The 21672-nt window shown below is 52.5% G+C and overlaps 1 protein-coding gene across 7 annotated transcripts in view; it reads right to left on the bottom strand.

Moving 5' to 3' along the window:
- The window catches only part of WDR20 (WD repeat domain 20), an 87437-nt gene that overhangs the window by 4960 nt on the left and 60805 nt on the right, over nucleotides 1–21672 (bottom strand). For 2 of the 7 annotated variants that reach the window (XM_006879078.1, XM_006879080.1), the window contains exons 2-3: nucleotides 12746–12928; nucleotides 1761–3687 (exon numbers count right to left, since the gene is read on the bottom strand). In XM_006879078.1, the coding sequence (XP_006879140.1) occupies nucleotides 2410–3687; nucleotides 12746–12928 (1461 nt within the window). In that variant the 3' untranslated portion in view covers nucleotides 1761–2409. Of the gene's footprint in view, nucleotides 1–1760; nucleotides 3688–10234; nucleotides 10325–12745; nucleotides 12929–14726; nucleotides 14740–21672 lie in introns of those variants that run through there. The other 5 variants (XM_006879077.1, XM_006879079.1, XM_006879083.1 and 2 more) reach the window with 5 other exon arrangements.

Raw genomic sequence — 21672 nt, 5'->3', positions numbered from 1 at the left:
CCAGTCCCGAGTGTCAGAGACAGGCTGCGTCCGAGCTGCTGAGTGTCCTCCCTGTCACGGACACCACACCCAAGTGCCAGGCTGTCTCCCCAGGGCCCATTCTCCTGGGTGCCAGGAGTGCTGGGCCAGAGCTGGGAAGGCTGCACGTTTGGCCCTCTGGCTGTCACAGGAAGGGCCAGCATCAGGCCACTGCATGCAGGCATGGACAGGACAGGCAGCCCTGTACGCCGGCACGCAGCCAGGAAACTGCGGGCTGGGAGGGTGTGACACTAGACATCAGAGGGACAGCTGTGATCAAGGACCCAAAGCCAGAGCTGTGACGTCAGTGGACAGTGGAGATGGGGTCTGCACATCAGCTTCCAAGGACACTTCGGGGCTGGTCCCAGGGAAACAATGTGCCCTGTCCCCTCACAAACGGCAGCAGAGGGCCCCTCCATCACCCTGCCCTGCAAGAGGGATGTTGAGTGGGGTGGGTGGAGTGGGGGTGTCAGGTCACTCAGGTGTCTAGACTGGTAAGCCGCTCAAGGTCTGGCCAGTGACACACCTTTCTGCAGGAGGTCCCATCCTCCTCACCTTCACCCACTTACCTGACCTCCCCTCTCGGCTGAGACCACATGAAGGTGGACAATCTGGACTGGATCTCTGAATCATGTGACACACTCTCTAAAACCATGGGATGGGGGGTGCCTGGATGGCATGTGATGTAGCGACCCAGACCTCTAGTTTGTGTCAGAAAAGCTAACATTCAGGCATGCAGGGGGCTGGGAGGACACCCCACCCCACCCACAGTGGTTCAGCAGTGGGGACACACTGACAAGAAGGCCTGGGAAAGACAGACAAGGCATTCACACAGGAGGGCCTGTCATCGGACCCAGGCCCAAAGGCACGGCCACAGGGCAGGGTGGGCACGGTGGTGTCTGAGGGCCACAGGCTTGGAGGGGGCACTGGCCTCCCCCAAGGGCAGTGTGCATGGCATCCGAGCCCTGGGGGGTGATAACCCTCCCAAGTCTTTTTCTCAATCACATTCACTACTCAAACCAGCACAAATGATCATTATCTCTATATTTAATTACAAAGGTGTGCAAAACAGAAAAACAAACCTAAATGCCCCAAATAAGTTAACAAATAAGATAATTACCATCTTGACATAAAATATAGAGCTCAGAGAATCATCTCCTCCATGATGGGAATTGGGAAGAAGTCCGGGTGCAGCCGCAGGGACATGAAGGTCACAATCAGTACTGCAGCGTGGCCCGGCGTGGGTGTGGGGAGTGGGCTGCAGCTGGCGCCAGCCCCAAAAGGGGACGAGGGAGGAGAGGCACAGGGTGGGCAGGAGCCAGTGAGTGAGGACAAAGCCCGCAGCTCACATCTGAGGAGGTGGCCAAGAGTTGCAGCTGCCACCAAACCCTAAGCAGAGGGGGCCCTGCCCTGAGGCGTGTGTCCTCCGGGGGCCCTGGGGCCCAGCAGGCGTCAGGGGTGTCCTGAGGACTGTGGGAGAACGCAGGAACCCCAAACACGTGAGGGTCTGCCCGTGGCCTGAAGCCCTGGGCCTTTCTGACTGAAACAAAACACAAGAAAAACCTCCTTTTCCCTTGTTGGAAAAAAAACATAAGCAAAGAGCATCAGACAGAAAAGACCTCTGTGGCTTCTGTGGCAAGAGGCACTTTGGACAGCAGCTGCTGGCGGCGGGCCACAGCCGGCGCCCACGACTCGGGCTGAGGGCACACACCCGGTCAGAACTCAATCAAAGTGCTACAAACTGCTTCTTTGAAAAAAGATGTTTATTAAACAATTTTAATTGTCATAAAATGACTAAAATGGGTTTTAAAAATTAAGGCTCTTCTCTTTCTGTGGATTGCCAGAACAATGTAAAAATAATATCAATCAACCCTGCTGAATGCGTCATTCCTAACGTTAAATTTCATAGATTCCTAAACACTGTGTGATTAAGATAAAAAACGGGAGGGTAAATGACAACGTGCCCGTCTGTCCTGCCAACTCCGATCAGGTGTACAAGAGTCTACGTGAGGGCTGAGCAGAAGGGGCCAGGGAAAGCGGAACTTGTAATCTGAGCATCTGAAGTCCTCGTGCCCCGTACTGCCATCATGGTCCCTGATTGGAATCGTCTAGAACAGGAGCACTAACCTTGGGGCCCTGCATACTCCCAGGAGGGGGCTGGCTTGGCTGGCAATTAGTTTGATTATATGTTTGTTTGTTTGTTTGTTTCAAAACGCTCTACGGTGAATTATATCAAATGATTCGGAATTACATGGCATGCAGTATCCAAAATTATGGCTCTGATGCATTTAGATTTACATTAAGAATAAGAAGTGTCATTCACATTCATTGTACACCCGCCCGCCCGCAAGGGGAGATGCTAGCTAGTGGAGGTCGAGATCTGGAGCAGCATTAAGGATTAAAACTTACCACTTTACCAGGCCTTCCCCATGTGCAAACAAATCCCTCCTGACAAGCAGTGACTATACAGTCTTCAAGAAAGATTAACACAGTCAGCCTCTCATGCGCTATCTTTTTACAGACGAGCGGCTCTAACAAGGGCACCTCTTCCATGCGCGGGCACAGAGGCGTGCCCAGCGTCTTGGCCGCGTCCGTTCTGGTTTTGGTAACGAGGTTCAGTCTGTCGCTGCTCTTGCTGGAGATGTGGCCCATGCTGTGGTTGCGCTTGTGGTCTTTCTCGTGGTGTCTCTCCTTCCGGTCATGCAGGGAGAGGGTGGCAAACTTGCTGACCCCAGAAGCAATGGCCCCGTCCATGACACTGCTTTTGCTGCCCGCACTGGAGACGGCCGAGTGGGGGAGGCTGTTGGAGCGCGGGAGAGGGGGGGGCACAGAGTTCCCGGGCGTCGTGACGCTGTTCCCATTGCTGCCGGCAGGGGGACTGGTGGCATTCATGACGTTTGTGTGTGTCCTCGCCCTGGAGAGGGGCTGGTGGGGGAAAAGGATGTCTTCTGTCAGGTCCCACAGGCAGAGCTGCGTGTCCTGGCCCACGGAGCCAAAGCGGTAGGTGACGCTCACAGGGCGGCTGTCCGTAGAGTTCCGTTTGGACAGCCGCGACTGCGTGCTGTTGGCTCGGTCCCGGCCGAAGTGCAGGAGGTCTTGGAAGTCCTCATCGCTGCCGCTGAACTCCATGGGGTCGCTCTCCTCGACGCTGGTGGTATAGGGGTCGAAGGCCACCACGCTGACCCAGGACTTGTGCCCGTGGCCTCTCGCGATGACGCGGCAGTCCACAAAGGACCAGACGGTCACCAGGTCATCCTCGCCGCCCGTCACGATGTACTTGCCGTCCGGGCTCCAGCACACGCACAGCAAGCCCCCGAAGTAGCTCTTCATGGTCCCGTGCAGCTCCACCGAGTCGAAGTTGAACACCCGCAGGAAGCCATCCTGGCTCACGCACGCCAAGAACTTGCCGTCCGGGGAGAAGGCGAACTCGTTGAGGGCCCCCTCGCCCACCGTCCACTTAAGCAGGGGGTTCCGCGTGGACTTGCTCTTGCACGTGTGCACGGCGAAGCTCTCCCCCTGCTTCAGCAGCTGGTAGTGGGGGGCGGTGGTCCCGCAGGTGTGCTCCACGTTGTACAAGTACATGTTCCCGCTCGAGTGGGCCACCAGGAAGAGGCTTTCGGAGCCGGGCACCCATCGGACACAGGTCACTCGGGACTTGTCGATGAGCCTCTGTGAAGACAAAGGAGAAGTTACCAGAAGCGGCACGTCAATGCCCTGCTTCTCAACACAGAGGTGAGAAGGGACAGTCACCCTGGGGCCACGGTGCACTGTCCTGTGGTCAGTCACACCAGTGAAGAAGAACGTTCTGGACCTTAGGGACTTACTGTCCAGAAACACACTCGCAAGCCAGGCTGCTGGCTTTCTGGAGAGGGACTCGCTGGGCAGCTGGGCGCCAGGCACTGGGCAGGCCAGTAGCCACCACGCTGAGAAGCTGCCCAAGTGCCGTGCTGTGCTCCCCCATACTGTCCTGGGGTCTTCCTGGAGAACTGGGGACAGCTACGCCCCGCAGCGTGATGCTCCCAGTCTGGATGCTGGTGTGGACACCATCTGCCTCACAAGGTGGGGGCCAGCACAGAGTGCGCGGGTTCGGCGCTCCCCTGCCCTGAGCCCTCAAGCCTGTGCTGGGTGCATCTTCACAGGCCCCTCCTCACGCTGCTCTTCCAAACAAGGTGATGTTTATAGAAACAACAGGCTTCACCCCGGGGCCTGTACACCATCAGGACCCTCTGCTCTGCGCCCGCTCAACTGTCAGCCAACATGAGCACAACTGTCCTCTACACAAATGTCCCCGGGACACCTCCTCGGGGTGCCCTGCTCTCCATGCCTATTTTCAAAATCACATCACCAGAAATATCTAGAAGTTTTCAAAAGCCCCACAAATGCTCTCTACCACACCACCACGTGACTGTCGCTCCAGGGCAGCCTGGTGGGCAGGACAGAACCAGGCACCTTAGGGGACACACAAGGATGGGGGTCACAGCCCCAAGACAGCCAGGTGCTGGCAACAGGACATGCAAGCCAGCCTTGAGGGCAGGGCACACACTGTCCCTGGCCTCCCTCCTCTCCTGCCGAGCGGCTGACCTAACAGAACAAAGCGGCGTGAATACCTAGAGGGAGCCCTCACCTGGCACATCACGGCCCTGCGTGGTTTCTCCCCAGAACAGCAGGGGCCAGTCACAGGGAGGTGCCACGTGGACTGGGTCTAAGGCTCCTCACCCCCATCCCGCCCCTTGGAAGCTCCACTAACCCTGACTACAGCCCTGCTGGGTTCACCAGGCCCAGGTCATTCCTGGTGCCACTAGCCCGTCCACACAGCCATGCCTGGACTCAACGGCTCTCCACACCAGCGGCCTCGGCCAGCCTCCCCTCTGGCAGTAGCTCTCAATCCCGGCACTGACTGACTGAACCCTGGTCACCCAAGTCACTTCTGTGTTAATGGTGTCACTGTTGATCATTATGTAGAAAGTTTCAAGGACATAAAAAATTCTAGCAGTATATCGTCAGGTGCTGATGAGCCAACTATGACCCACAGTGACCGTAAAAAAACCAGATCAAAACGCGCCCTGTCCTGCATCCTCTCACGGTCTCCACAAGCTCAAGCCCATTGATGGAGTCACCGGGTCAAGCAGCTCCTGAGGACCTTCCTCTCTTTCCCTTATAATGTCTTTTTTCAAGGAGTCACAGTATAGTTAGGAGTAAAAGAAATTTGGGGCTTTAAAGAAACACAACAAAAGTAAGTTTACCAGACTATGACACCTGTAACGCTGTTAATAGGATGGAACCCCAAGAAATGCCTTGGCTGTGGCAGAGAGCGCTGACCTGGCCCCGCGCCAGAGGCCCTGCTGCCGTCAAGCAGGAGCTGATAAAAGGTATGGAAGCAGCTTGACCACATGGTCCCAAGCACCCGTGCAGATAGGGCATGTGGGCAGAGCAAGGTTGTGTCCACTGGACAGTGAAGCCTGACCATGTGTGGGCAGGTGCCATGCCGTGGCTGTGGGCACAACAGTAGCAGTCCTGGTGGCCCCTTCCAGCCAAGTGTGGGCCACGGGTGCAGGCGCTGGGGGCAGCTGTGCACACACTCTCATCCTCAGACAACCCTGCCAGGGAACGAGCAACTCAGGCTCTCAGACCCCTCTCCTGCCCTCCAGGCCCACCCCATAAACCCATAAACGATTCTCACTTGTAGCTCCTTGGGGTGTCCTGACACATGCACAAGGAAAGATGAAGGCAGCTTTACACACCTCCTTCCCTCCATGGGGAAGCACACTATGCAGCTGACTTCCCGGTGACACTGTGTCCAAGAAGGTAGGGGATGTGAAGTCCCACTGAGAAGCACCTGCCACTCCCCCCCCCCCCCCGGTGGCCATGTGGACCATGCAGCAATGACCCCTTGTAGTGGGTCAGCGTTCACACATCACAGGAACACTGTGGGATCGAGTCTCACCAGGATAAAGGGTAAAACAAAACCACCACACTCGTGGCCACTGACCCGATTCTGACTCCTGGTGGCAGGTTCCCAAGGCGGGCTGGTGGGCCTGAGGCTGTTTACCACTGACTTGGGGTGAATCCACAGGTGACCCTGCAGAGGCAGTAAGTCCCACAAGAAGAGACTGTCCCTCCTTCTCCTGTAGAGCAGCTGGTGGATTCGAACTGTGTACTTTTGGGTTGGCAGCACAATTCCTTACCACTATGCCATCAGAGCTCCTGGCTGAAGGAGCCACACTTATAAGTGTTAGAGCTACTGGAAAACATGGCCTCTCTTCCTACCATGGAAGAGACACTCACGGTGCTGACAGGACATAGAAGACAGAACTGCTGATGTCCCGTCAGCAGCAGGAGCACCTGCTTCCAGAAGAATAAACACCATGGTGCCTTATTACTCAGAGATGCCAGGAAACATCACCCCGAGTCACTGCATGTGGGCATCGAAGAGCAGTGAATGGGGTCGTCAGAGACCCTTCCCATGTGGGACACGGAGGGAAAGGTGATGAGAACAAGTGCTCTGGAGAAAAAGTGGGGCACTGCTGGGCCTGGGTGGGGAGCACAGCGACCGCCTCACGTCCCATCAGTAAAAGGCCACTTTCTTAGCAGAGGGAGCCACGCTGCTGAGAGCCTATGGGAGCCTGGCAGCCAAACAGGCAGAGGGCAGGAAGGAGGGCAGAGGGACGCAGACGTCAAGGAAGGTGACTGTGCTTCCTGACAGGAAAATCTCCCACCCTCTCGTGCTCAACTTCACAGGAGAAGTCAGATGCTGTCTGTTCTCCCTTGGGCGACTCAAACCAAGCAGCTGCCTCGACTGACAACAGACTGCCCTGTGGGGTCCTCTTCCTGGATGTGGCCGTACAGGGGAACAGGTCAGCGTCTGGCAGTGGGGCACGAGCTGTGAGTACACCCATACGGAGACTTTCCGTCACATCCTGGACCAAGACCCCCCCAGAGAGCAGAGGTCGTAGGAGACGAATGGGCTGCTTGGTGGGTGGGGGTGGAGTGCTCTGGTGAGTGTCATGGAGGTGATGGTGACGCTGGCTGATGCAAGAAGGCTGGGAGGGGTGAGGCTGTGTTGGGAGGAGAACCTCAAGTCCTCATGGGGTCTCAGGCCCAATGCGGCGTGGCCTGACCCACTGTGCAGGCTGACCTGCGCCCCGGAGTCCGAGACCTTGTAGAGGTCCATCTCCAGGCCTCTCTTCTGAGGTACTTTGGCCACTCTGGACTGCATCCCCACTGAGAGGTCAGCCTGGAGGGTGTGGAAATGGGCACAGGGACCAGAACACAGAACAAGGCTGCCTGAGGCTTAGAAGGGCTGGAAGAACAAGGCCTGGAGGTGGCGTGAGCTGGGCAAACCCACTTACGATGAGGAAGACAAGGCGGCCCACAAGGCCTGTGGGGGTGGAAAAGCCAGGAACTGGGGTTGGGGGCGCCCCCACCTCCCGACGAGCCCGTGTCTGATGACAGCCCCTCTCTGCTCCCTGGGAGGTGAGGGGACAGGCAGAGGTGAAGACACCTGTCCTCCACCTCAATAAGCTTGCAGGCACCCCAACAGAAGGTGGCTCGCGGGCCGCAGGGGTTCCTGCCTCAGGCTCCCAAAGCTGCCGGAAGCCCCTTCGGCTCCCATCTCTCATACTGGACACCAACAAATCCCTGTGCTCATGGCAGCAACTCTGCAGCAAAACCAAAGCGAGGCGCAGGAAAGCCCTGCCACGCCAGACGGCACCAACAGTTCCTACCAAAGCGAGGCGCAGGAAAGCCCTGCCACGCCAGACGGCACCAACAGTTCCTACGTTTACTACACGTCACAGGGACAAGAAGGTCAAAAGCACTCTGCCCCCAGCCAAGACGACCACTCCTCATCTCTCCTTCCTCTGCTGTCAGCAAGGGACAGGACAGGCATGTTCCATCAGTTAACACAGCTCGGGCAGTAACCTCCAACAATGCTAAACAGACCTCCAGAGCTGCAACGGGCAAGGGCGAGTGTGTGGCTCTGGCCTGAAGAGGGCAGCCTTCTCCTGGGGAGGCTGTGCGATGGGATGGCACCTGGAAGCACCTGCCCAAAGTGGCTGTCCATGTTGGGGGTTAAGAAGCAGTTCGTAGATATTACAAGGGCTAATTTCCTTCCTCTGATTAAAAAGTGATGGCAGGGGCTACAGAGAAGCATATGACTGCCCTTCCATTCCAGTTATGAGGACCTTGGGCAGACGAGGGGTCAAGGCTGCCTCCTGGATGGTTATGGGACCAAGCCCACCCAGGAGTCGAAGGCCACCCGGTGCTGGCCTCTTAGCCTCAGTACGAGAAACCACGAGAGGAGGAAGTCACACACAGCTTCATCACATGCCGGGACTGAAAGAGGCCAACATAGTAAGTTCTTTGTCCATTACACACTTTAACAGTGACAATGCACTTGAAGACCCCTGAGAGTTACTGGTCAGTGGCTGCAATTCTTGAGTCTTCCAATCTCCTCCAAGAATACAAATGGCTGGACCTCAGCCCCGCTGTGTGGACTCTGATACCACCGAGGGCTCTTTGGTGGGGCAGATGGGGGTTTGCTAGGCTAAATGCTTAGGAAAGGGCCTGGGCAAGTCCAAAGTAGAGGAGAAACCCAGAGGTTTTCTATTTTCCTTTGAGATCAGGACTTGAGACTTTCCTGGTGAGGGAGATACCAAGAGTTTAAAGGAGGGCTAGGAATTTTCCAGAACAGGAAGGTGGGAGCTAGGCAGCCGCGTGGGCACATGAGGAGACCGAGGCCTTCCTGTGTCTCCAGGGCCTTTCTCGGCTGCTGTGCTGCACACGGGCACACGGATGGACACACGTGACAGGCATGGCTCCCATTGTGCCCTCTCTCTAGCCTGGTGCATGCACAGGTACTAGGCATGTGTGTCGATAGTGGGTGAGAATTTCAATTTCAGAAAGCCCCTTACGATGAAGGAAAGAAGAAAACTTTCCAATTTCAAATCAAAGACTTTTTTTCAATAAATGCTGGATGGTGGTTTTATAAATTAACAGTTTTAAAGTGAAAAGACTTATTTGCAGAAAACTTGCAGAGCAGAAATGCAGTTGGTGGGAAGTGTAGAACACACTTGTGATTCCCACTTGTCCGGCTCCTCCGAGGCCAGCTGTCAGGGTTACAGCCCCCAGGGGAGATGCCTGGACCCAGAGGCATGCCCTTGCTGCCCGCCGGTACAGCCCAGGGGGCACAGAGTCCTGACCTGCTGGGGGTGTGGCTGGAATCAGCCCCTCCTCTCTTCTTGCAACGTGGTCACCAGGCTCCCTGGGGCAAGGCTGGAGTCCACACTGCAGGGCTGGGGTCGACACCGCAGGGCTGGGGTCCACCCTGACTGGCCGAGTCTCTGTCCTGAAACCCTATGCTCTGAGTCTGGCATGAAATGGGTCACTCCACGTGCCCTGGCTGCAGAGTGGGCGTCCGGCTTAGTCTCAGGCACTCTGTTCTCACTGTATTTTCTCTACAGACAGATGACTCTACTCTCGTGGACCCAGCATGTGTGCGACTGTGAGCTGTGCCCAGATGATGGGGACCCCACGTGTTATCTGGAGAACCATCCCTCTGGGTTTTCCCTGTAAGTCACTAGTCTCTTCCTTCTCAAGGACTGCTGGGAGGGTTTGAACGATCAACCTTCAGGTCAGCAGTTGTGTGTAAATGGTTTCTGCCATCGAGGGACCTGATTTACATGCTAACCACTCCAGCTCGGAGCTTTCGAATGGCATGCCCAACCACATCAGTGTCCCCTCCACACGGGCCTGGCAAAACTGACCAGCAAGAATGGCTGCTGCTCTCCTTGGAGCCCTGAAGCCCCACCTGCACCTAAGTGACAGCGGAAGCCAGAGGTCCCAAAATCACTTGCTCAGCTAATCTTCCAAAAGCAGCCAAACTGTTTTTTAAAACCACAAACCAGACCGCTGTGTGCGCCTCTGCCTTCCACAGGCTCTCCAATCTGACCCTGTACTCGGGCCAAAAGCCAGTCCTGACAGATCCACCTTCGCGTGACCTCCACCTCCTCACCTGGCTGAGAGCCTTCCCGGGTAAAGACACATCTCTCCCTGTGTGCCCCGTCTGGGGTTCTGAGGACGCCTGTGGATGCTGGCCCTTCCCCTGCCTCCCCCCCAGAGGATTTCTGTGCTCAGGAGACCCAGGGCGGACTCCAGGTCAGTGGGCAGGCGGGCAGGAGCAGGGGAGATGACGCTAGTCCCAGTCCTCAGCTCTCACCTGGATAATTACTAGAGCCTCCTCACTGGTCTTGCTACCTTCATTGTCTGTCTTCATTCCAATCCACCTCCACAAGTGCTGACAACCGTTCTAAAAAACACATGTGAGCTGTCACTCCCCTGAGCAGAAGCCCGGAGATCCCACAGCAGAGAGGGTGAAGGGGCTTTACCACGTGGCTCCAAGGCCCCTCCAGCGGGGCCTCTTGCCATGTGGATCCCGACACCCTAGGGCTTAGCCACACCCCAAGCTGTGTTCTGCAGCTCTCTCTCACCCTTCAGGACCCAAGTCGAGCGCCACTTTCCAGAGGGCTTCTCTGGCTTCGAGAGGGCTCTAACTTGTCTGTGTTCTACAGTATTGAAGCTTACCAAAGGACACGCGGATCGCCCCGCCTCTGGCAGGGCCTCCTCTCACTACTAGCACACATGCCAAGGACCTAAGCTGTCCGCTTGCCCTGCAGCACGCGGCTTCTGGGACGGTCAGGACCAATCTGCCAGACCTCCCACGGAGGGGCTCACAGACAGAGTTCCAGTCTTATCACTGACTTGCTAAGTCGTCTAGGTAATTCACTTACCTTCTCTTTGTACTGTCATCTGTGAAATTAGGGTCATGCCCACTCCCCGGTGTACAGTTCACATGAAAGGCACTTTGGTATCACTACATCTACACTGTGCGAAGGAGCACTCTCTGACAAGCACATCACTGAGGACTCCTGCTTTAGACAGCTGGTCACCAGCAGATGCAGACACCATGCACAGTCGGAGGGTTCTTCACTGTAAAGGGCAATCGCATTCAGCCTCAAGCTGTAAACGCCGAGCCAACATCACCCCATTCGCAGTCCTAGGGGTCTGATCAACCACTCGTCACGTGAGATATACGCACAGCAGAGGGAAATCAAGCTGTCTGCTTCCCAGTCTGCGTGTCCAAGTTCCCCCGGGTACGGGAATTGGGAGCTGTGAGGGAGGTGGGACCTGCTGGAGCAGGCTGAGTGCTCTTAGGACTCTGTCCCAGACCCTCCCCAAAGGCCGCACAAACCCTCCTTGTTCTCTAAGTGGCATTTGGTGCCATCCGCAGCCGGAGCGGCCTCTGGAGTTTGCTGGCCAACAGGCCTGTCCACAGTCCCGGGCCCTCCCCCGCATCGCGCTCCTCCTACTGAACACAGCAAAACCCTCCCTGACTCCGAACGGACACATCGGTCAACAGTGCAGGGCTGGTTCAGTGCCCAACCCCCTTCCTCCACTCGCAAGAGAGAAAAAACGCATCCAGCTAGTCATTTCCTCAGATGATACTCATAAAATCTCTAGGAAAAGAAAGTATTTTCTACCCTTTTTTAAAAAAAGAGAGAAGTGGGAATAAATACTTTTCCTCTATAGATGGTCAATCCAGAGGGTGAGTTTTGTTTCCAGTCCATCCCAATAGCGCTGGGAGAGGAGCTGAGAGATTCCCAAGGGATTGCCATTCCCCTTCGCGCCGGCCAGGAGAACAGGAGCCTGGGCCACAAAGCCCAGAGAGGCTGCAGGAGACTCGGCACTGCAGTGACCGCTCCCTAGCTTAGTACTCTTCCTCTTCCCCAACAAAGGCATGTCTTTAAAATCAGAATCTATGACACGCTGCTGCTCCCAGGTTCCTGACATCAAAAGCAGGTACCACCGCCAAAGCTTCAGCTGTTCTTCTGGAGAAGGGTGCCTTGGGCCCTGACCTGTCCACAGGCAGAGCTGGGGAGCCAGGCTTCTCCCCTGACAGCCTACTCTGTCTTTCTACATTTGCTACAAAGAAAGCCAAACTTCAAGCAGGCAGAACACCAACGAGGGGTGGTAATATTTGGGCTGAAAGCCTGTACAAGGATCGTCTATTTAGCAACTTTATCTGCCAGTGAGGAGTCTTGACACGTTCCTAAGCACACAAACTCGGGTAGCTCAGCTTCTTCCAGAAAGAAACGGAAGACACCGGGAACCCTGATGCAGACTTCAGCACTGGCAACAGCTGTGTCATGGGATCCCACTGTAAGAGCCAGGATTCGCAACTATGTCAAAGGAGATTTTACAGTCAATTATTTCCCAGAGCAAGACAAGTACTTCTTAGCCAAACACCTCTCTCTCTCTCACACACACACACACACACACACACACACACTCACACGAGAATTTTAGCTACCACTAACATTGTCTAAGGGGTTTAGGTCTGCACAAAATTTTCTGGCAGTGGGAAGGGAAGCCTGGAATCCCCTGATTTCTTAGTTAAGTGATACACATCTAGTCAGAACCTTGTTCTTCTCTCCACAGTGAAAGTTCACAGCACATGCTGCAGACACCCAGGCATGCTCCACAGAAATGCACACCAATCACCCAGGGAGACAGAAGGTTGGCAGTGAGCGTGCACATGAAACACAGGACAAGGCAGGATGACTAGCCGAGGAGAGGGGCTTAGCTCGGGGAGACAGAAGACCCACCACCCTGGTAAGAGCAGATCAATTCTTAAAGGGAGGCTTAACAGCTAAGATGGGGTGCTACTTACTTCCTCATTAAATAGTTTGCTAGTTTCTTTTTTGATTGGGTCTATAAGCTGGACTTGGCCTGCGGAAAAGCCCACTAGGAGAGAGACACTTTCTGCTGTGGCTGTTAGGTGGTTGAAGTCATGACAAGTGGGCTGGGTTCCTTTGTAAATCCTTTTATCTACTGGTTTACTCAGGTCAGCAGCCTGGAGGGGAGAGAGAGAGATACACACAGTGAACAGCACATTGAGGTGAGAGAATCGAAGTAATTCTACGTTATCTCCATTATGATGCTTAATCTTAAAAACGATGACCTTAAAAAGTTGTTCTACTAGGACTTAATTTTTATCTAGTACTTTCAAAAACACTTCTACGTATTAGCTAATTACATATTAGACTACTGACTATTGATAATATGTTTACAACTGTCACTTTTGCAACCTCTATTTTATTCTTCAAATTTCTGAAGGGAAAATTTCTTGAACCTCTAAGTTTAATATCTGCAAACTAAAAGTGAAACTCTAACCACATACAGCTCAGAATTCAGACACGGCTGCAGTCAATGAGCTGGTGAGCCATTTGGAGCCCAGAGGTTCTCCAAGTGTGGTCCCCAAACTCCCAGCGGGCGCAGCATCACCTTAAACTCAGAAACACAAATTCTAAAACCTCAGTCCAGATCACAGCCAGATGCTCCAGACTGGGCCAGCACCCCCACGTCCTCAGGGGACCTGCTGCATGCATCACAAGCAGGCTTCTGGTCTTCTCCTTCGCCCTTGGCGCTCTCCTGCGTCAGTTTTCAAACAAACTCATGTACTGAACCCACATTCAAAAGACTTTGATACACATCATCTTTCATTCTTACAACAATCCTTCAAAGGAAAGAATATTTGCCCCATCTTCCAGGCGAGAAAACAAGCTGATGGATGTTAAATAACTCAGCTAAAGTCATACACCTGCCCCTTCAGAGCCCAGTTTTGTTTGATTATATAAGGAATGGGAAGGAACAAATGCACACGCGCACACACACATACACATGTACCATACATGTGTTACCCATACCTAAAGGTATAGAACTCTATACATACAAAAATGTACACCATATATAAATACCATACATACACACACTCATATATATTTACACTTACTACACACAACCTAGACATCTATATATATATATGTTAATGTTGTTGTTGTGTACCATCAAGTCAAACCTGGCCCACAGCTGACCATTTGGCGGCTTCTGAGAGGCAGTTAACTGCACAGAAGGAGACTGCCCATCCTTCTCCCGTGGAGCGGTTCGTGGATTTGAACTGGGTGCTTTGGAACTGCAGTGTAGTTTCTTGCCACTAGGCCATCAGAGCTCCACTCCATACACATGTATATACCAGGTATAAAAATATACCAGGTATATAAATACCATACATACACACACATACCCCATACACACAAATTCACACACATAGACATCTCAATGTCAAAAGCAAATGACCTGTGACTTTGGCCAAAGATGGTTTCAGCCCCTGGTCCCCACTGTGTGATCTTAACACAGGATTCTTCCCAGGAAGTGGGTGTTTAGAGAAGGGAGCAGCCCCTCCCACTTCTGAGTGAGAAGCAGGTAGAGGTGTCCACTCCCCCCTGCTGACCAGGGCCTGTAAAGAGCCCCTTGGCCTGTGCACCATCCTCGGCTTTACAGCTCTGGTTCTCTACTAACCACTCTTCATTAATCGGGTTCTACAGATTTCTTTTTTCCAAAGAGGCCTGTGCCACTATGTTGAATATTCTAATGTCTGGCTGCAATAATTAGCCTAAGTCCTGAGTGGAGAAGAGGACTGGGGCAAGACAGGCATCTCTGAGCTAAGGCAGATGTGAGCATCTGGAAGATGGGAGATGAGAGACAGGCTGCTCTGGGAGCCCTGCGGCAAAAGGATGTGGGTTCATGCCATGCGGACACTCTGCCAGCCTCACCTCGGTTAAAATGGAGATGAGAACCTCTGTTCTACCAACCTCATGGGATTGTCTGGAGGATGAAATAAGAGAACATATACATTAAAGAGGCGTGGAAAATACATACAAAGCTCTACACAGAACAAAAGGGGTTTTTCTGGCTTTGGAATATGTAGGAAAAGGCTGAGGGTGAAGGTACCTGCTGGTCCTGGGGGGGGGGGGCAGCCAGGGCCTGAGTGAAGGGTCAGTGCACACCCCTACAAAGGAGGTCCCCACTCAGCAGGCTATGTGAGGGAGTCCTGGGAAAGTCCAGGCTCCAGGACACAGAGAAGTCAACCACTGCAGGGTGAGGAATGTTCTAACCAACATAGTAATAGTGGAAAACATAAAATAAAACCAAGCTAGCAGTTACACACAAAAGTCAAGTGTGAAACATGAAAACAAATCGCTCCGCGGCCACAGCAGCAATGGCCTCCTTAGACTTTTTTTAAGTTCAAGGGAAACATGCTAATCTATAGTAAATGAGCAAAAGAGCAAGTGCTACGTTTGCCAAATATTGTTACCAGTCCAGAGTTAGAGGCACAAGTCCTTTACAGAAACAAGACAGATCTCAGTCCATGGTCTAATTACATCTCTTTACTGAAAAGGTGTCATTCATCATCAGAGTACATGCAGCAAACACACACAGAAGCATTTTACATGACTTTTAAATTATGTGACCAACCAGAACGTATCTTATTTTACTAATCTGTTTAGTAACAAACTTTCTTCTTGCGTTTCACTGCTCCTGAGGGTCCCACAAAGGCCTGTTCTTATTCTGGTCAAATTAAGCTCAGTGATTGAGAACAACCATTTAGGAAACTTTAGGACAAAATGAGACAGCTCTGTGTAAGTCTAAACGTGTAGAATATAAGTTTTTAAAAAAAACCCCAATTTTTACTTTGCACCATCTTTTTCAGGTCTATTTTTCTAGTAAATAACTTTGTAAAAAATTTCACAACGCCCAGGGAGTGGATAGTGGCATGGTGAGTTAAGGCCAGTGTCTTAAGTGGGCTGCTAACTGCAAGGCTAGCAGTTCAAATGCACCAGCCCACTCTCTCTGTAGGAAACTATCTGTGTCCATTAAGATTTCCAGCCCTGGAAACGGCATGAGCAGGTCTATTTGAACTGCTGGAACTGGCTCAATGGCGGGAGTGGGGTGAGGGGTTAGGGTGTTGGTTTAAACAGCATGAGAAGCAATGGTTAAAGCCGCAGGTTACATCGCCCTCCACAGCCCCCAGTGACACTAACCAAACCCACACACGGGTCTAGCCAGGTATGTCCCTATCTGTGGCCAGGGTGACTGCCAGCTGTGTGCTCACATGACACAGGACATCCCGGAAGCCATGGGCTCCAAAAAGGGAAGAGCCTGCACTTTATGGGTCATGCCTGTCCCCAAGCAGGTGGAGGAAGGCCAGGCCCCCTCAGGAGGGGCTGCCTCGGCTCACCACTCCTCTGCAGCCCCCTTGCACCCAGTTCGTTCTTTCCTGTTGGCATGTCACTCATCTTCTCCACTTCTGGGGGGTGGAGAGAGGGGACACCAATATGTGCTTGGAACCCCCATTCATTCTGGTGGCAGCAGCCACAGCTTGGGCCGGCAGACCTGCTCCTCTTCGTCCCCATGGAGTCAGAAGGCAGAGGAGTGGCACCTGATCAGAGAAGGAGGAGACTCTGGAACTAGGCAGCCTAGGTTCAAACCCACCCAGCATCAGTCAGGCACTCCACCCTCTCACCGAGACACAAAGCACTGAGATGGCAGCGACCATGCCGGCTCCTCTCCATCACACCCACCTCTGCCTGAAACACTCCCAGCACACCATCAACCACGAAGCCAGACCCAACTGGCGGACCCTCCAGGATTTGGCCCAGTCAACCTAATAGCAAGTCTGTGCACTGGGACCCTCACACACCTCCCCTCACGCCACATCAGTCCAGGCAGAGGCTGGGTTGGGGTTATCCACCTGTTCCCATGAGGACTAGCCATCAGCCTGCTCCAGCCCTTCATGGTCCCGAGCTCCCCTGCTCTTCTCCCAGGAACCCCACCCCAAGGTCCACCCCACCCCAAGGTCTGCCCCACCACCTCAGGGTGCTTGCCCCTCATGCTGCTTTGGGCTCACTCCTCCTTCTCAGTGCCAAGTACTTAATTTGTTCCATAACAATCAGTATTTAATTGCTTAAAATTATTACACAGAGTTTTGTTTTATGTCTGTTAGTATCAATTATAATTTTATTAAATTATAATAAAAATTCTTTAAGAAACAGAACTTCTTTATTGACCAGTCACAACATAAGCTTTGTTTTTCAGCTTTCTGTTCAGTCCTGCATTGATGGGTTAAACACATCTGGGTTTTTTTCTTTTTATACTCCACACTCTAATTATCACTAATTATCTGACTTCTCGAGTCCCAGCCAAGCTAACTAACATGCTTGCCTGCTAACTGCAAGGTTGGTGGCTCGAGACCTCCGAAAGACACCGAGAAACAAAGGACTGGTGATTGATTGGTAAAAAAAAATCAACCACTGAAAATCTACAGAGCACTAACCTTAGACACAGAGCATCAACAACAACCATTTTCTGTTTTATTTGACTTCTTAAATATTAATTTCTAGCTTTGTTATTGTGTGCTGTTGAGTCAGAACCAACTCACAGTTGACTCTCCAGTGGGTTTTCAATTTTCAAACGGACTGTCCAATCTGATCCTGAGGAGCAGCCGGTGGATTCAAACTACCTGCCTGTGGGCTAGCAGCACAGCTCTTTACCGCTAGGCCACCAGTGCTCCTGAATTTACAGCAGAAATCATTTTATTTAGAAATGCTAACAAATTTGAAGAATTAGATGCTATGTGGCTGTAGCAGAGAACAGTCACAGACCCTCACTATTTGAGGAGTAACTGAACCATGCTTTCTTCAGGATGTTTTCAATCGTAGATTAAATGATAGGTATATTATGTTCATTCGTTTCTGCACAGAAGTTCCTGACAACTAATCTCTTCTCAGCGATCCTTCATGCTTAATTCCTCAATAAGAGAAACGATGGCTCACTAATTCCTACTACGGTGCACATTTTTAATCACATGCTCTCTTTTTCTTGGGCTTTTAATCTTTAAAATATCTGCAATTCTTATCAACAGTGCAGGTGTACCTCAAAGATATCGCAGGCTCCACACCCCAGTTACGTGAGCCACACAAACTTCCGGGTCTCCCAACGCACATGAAAGCCATGTTTACACTGTCTTGTCGTCTATAAAGTGTGCAACAGCGTGATGGGAAAGTGTAGGACACAGAGAATCACCAAAACATTAAATGGACTCTTAGAGGTGGGCACGTGCTGAAAGCTCATTGCAGCTGGCTTGCCACAAACTTTGGCTGCATCACCTGCCAAGGACAAAAGAGGGAGGTGCAATAACAACAGGCCCACCTGCACTGCTGAAGCCCCTGGGGAGACTGTGACCAGGGTGGCATATTGCAACGTGAAGGTCCTGCCCTGGGTATCTCTCCGCCAGCCCACCCCCTTCCCTTCAGATCTCCAATGACTCTGATCCAGGAATGGTGTCCAGTCAGGAGGCAGAAATAAGGGTGAGGGGCTTGCAGGCTGTCCATCAAGGCCACCATAGGGGCGTGCTGGGCCTGTGCACAGGGCCTAGAGGGGCTTTGGGAAGGGTGTGCTAGGGCAGCAGCTGTCTGCCCCAGCTGAGAAGTGGCAGGGACACTGACAGGAAGGCGTGTGAACGTGTACCTGCACCTTTCTCATGGGAACTGTCACCTGATACTCCTGCGTGCCCAGAGCATCTGAGGTGGTATGAAAACTTTCAGCAAGGCCTCTTGACAGATGCGCATCAGTTTATGGCTTGGAACAAATTTTAAATGTATCAACAGCATTTAACAACAACACAGAGAGAGCTCTGTTAGCCTAGTGAACAGAAAGTGATGCTACCAAGCTAAAGGTGGATGATTTTAATCTGCGGCCCTCAGGCCTGGTTTTAATTGTTTTTGGTCATTCTTCTAAGGGGCACAGCACTGGTCTATCTATTTGCTGTGCAGAGGTAACTGTGGTTGCTGTGATACTAAACACCGTGACACTGATGTGTCAAATGTAATAATGGTTACCCATTGTGGACAGTGTTTGGTGGGGCTCCCCGATTAAGACAAGCTTGGAAAGAGGAGTGACATCCACTTTCACAATAGCTTGCCTCTGGAAACCCTATGCACCTGGAGAAAGGATGAAAGTTATACAACTGTTCAGGTCTTTCATTCAAAGGGTCGATATGAGTCGTCTATGACTTGACAGCACTTAACAACAACACAACTGGGAGGGATGTGGTGTAGTAAGATTCAGTTTCCCCTAAATGTCACAGCCGTCCTCAGAATTGCATCCGAGTGAGCTGGCAGGAGGCAAAGAGCCCAGTCCCACAGGCTCACGCCACAGCAGGGTGAGAAGTCCTCTTAGGACCTTCAGGGAACAGCTGCCAAAAGTCCGATCCCGCCTGGAAGCTTGCCCTGTCCACACCACGCTCCCACTCTCCCTCCCCAACCTCCATGCTCGCATTCACGCCCACGAATACCTCCTCTCTCCACCCCCTCTCAAAGCTGGAATCCACCCAATACCCCACCTCATAACAGCTCCTGCAACCAGCCCTCGGACCCAGTGCCACGGCCCAGCCAAGCCACAGACTCAGTCGCGAAGCCAGTGCCCTCCATGCATTTCTACACCCAGGCTGCCCGACACGCTGCACCAGACCAGCAGCCGTGGGACGACCCCACCCGACACCCTGCTGCTCTGGGGCCCCCACCAGTGGCGTTCAGGCCCAAGAACAAGCTTCCCTCACACACACACGACACTCCTCTGTGCCCCCATTTTCAGGCCTTTGCTTGATACCCAGGATTCACATGAGCTCTGCTCTCTACTTTCCAGGCTTCTACACTTTAAAGTCAAATGCTGGGGCCACTTCAAATGTCCTTCTACAGTGGGCCAGGTAAACAGGGTCCAATCATGAAGACAACAGGGAAGTCAAAAGAGTATACAGAGTAATTCTAGTTATACAACTAGGGAATCGAACTGCTGATAATGAAAGGAGGGTAACAGTTATTCCTCACGCACATCCCTCAAGGCACTCGTTCACACCCAGCTCCCAGCCTTTCTTCCCTAGGCCCAGCACAAATGGCACTTCCTCCCTGTCTCAAGTGCGTGTGGACGTCTTCCACCTGGAACTTCATGGGTTCCCATCACAGCGGGCCGTGCTGACCATCACTCCATGAATGATCCAAGTCCAGCTTCCTCTCAAACCATCAGAAGAGCCAGGCTGCAGAGTCCAGAAGCGTGGACAGGTTTATAAAAAAACAGCAGGGGCAGCCCAGTGCCATCAAAGAACTTCATGATGCTGTTCTGAAACTCAGGAGAGATCCGAGAAGATGCTTTCCGCCCTCTTCACCTGACCTCATCCCAGACAAGCAACCAAAGGAGACAAGGAGGCCAAGGGACCACTGCCCAGCCACAGGGACCACTTACTTGGAAAGGCAGGGCCAACTGAGGCCCTCTCTCAAAACTCAGGATCTCAAATCCATCCCATCACAAACACATCTCTGCAGTTTTCCCTGAACAGATTCTGAACCTAGGAAGGGGTGGGGTTCTGGGTACCTTGTCTAAGTGACTCTCTGGCCTGGCACCTATGCTGGTGGCCCAGCTGAAGCTTGGAGACTATCAATGCCTTTCTGTCAAGAGCACACTGGGAAAAAGAGCTGGCCATGCAGACCAGAAAGATACTCTTAAAGAAAACTCCAACGTACTATCAGACCAAATGTCTTCAGCAGAGTGAGCAATACCCAGGGTCCCAGAAAGGGGAAACAGCTTAACTTTCCAGGGGATTCTCTACAGCTGCCAGTTCCAGAGTCCTGCCCACCTGCCCTGGAAACAGAAACAAAACCAGTCTAATCTTGTAAAAACACCCACACAATCCATCTTTCCTGACGTTTCCTCAGCTATCGTTACATCTAAAATATCTAACTGGCATTAACGGCTTTTAAAGAGCCCAATGCTTATTAAGAACAGTAACAACAAAAGATATCAGGGGTATGAGATGTCAACCAGGCTGGAGGAAAACATATCCACCACTCGTTCAGCTCGGTGTTCCATGAAGAGGGGCCTGGCTGGTCCTTCCCTATTTTCTCCAACACCTAAAAGCAGGCAAGCCACATAGGCCTTTAGGAAGCAATTAAAAAATGGAAGGAAAGAAAACTGAAGTGACAGGAACCACTAGGACCCACTCATCCACCCACTGCCATCGAGTCGATTCTGAGTCACAGCAGCCCTGAGGACAGAGCAGCCTGGCTCCCGAGGGCTTCCGAGGCTCTGAATCTCTCCGGAAGCAGAAGGCCACTTCTCTGGTGGACCTGCACAGCTGATCTTTCGGTTAGTGGCTGAATGCTGCTGCCACTCAAAGGATAGTGATGAGTCCTTGAAGAAACTAAACATTCACTGTCCACTGTCACGGAATCAGGACTGACCCACTGCTGACCCGCCCGCAGGTTTTTAGAGGCTGTAAACTGCATGGGAGGAGACTGTCTTCTCCCTCAGGATAGCTGGTGGATTCAAACAGCCTGCCTGTGAGTTGGCAGCACAGCTCCTTTACCCATTAGGCTCTAGAGACCAATGGTAGAAGAATCCTTCTGCAGACCAAAAAACAGCAGCAGTTGGAAAGGTCAGCAGTTTGAATCCCCTAGCCTCTCTTGGGAGAAAGGTAAGTCAAGTCTATTTCCATAAAGATTCCAGCCTTGGAAACCTGAGGGGTGGGGGTGTGGTAGAGAGGGGTGTGAAGGTCTGAAAAGTCTCATCATTGTATCTTCAGACACCAAAATAAGGAAAAGCAAGTGTATTTTTTTCCCTGCCCTGCACAGTTCTAGAGGAAGCCAGTGTGCGAGGTGTGGAGCGTGCACATGCATGCATGCGTGTGTTGCTCTGAACCCTTTCCCC

Source organism: Elephantulus edwardii, unplaced genomic scaffold (genome assembly GCF_000299155.1).
Source record: "Elephantulus edwardii isolate Elephantulus edwardi_28Jun2011 unplaced genomic scaffold, EleEdw1.0 scaffold00002, whole genome shotgun sequence".
NCBI lineage: Eukaryota > Metazoa > Chordata > Mammalia > Macroscelidea > Macroscelididae > Elephantulus > Elephantulus edwardii.
This window is presented reverse-complemented; position numbering and strand designations above follow the sequence as displayed.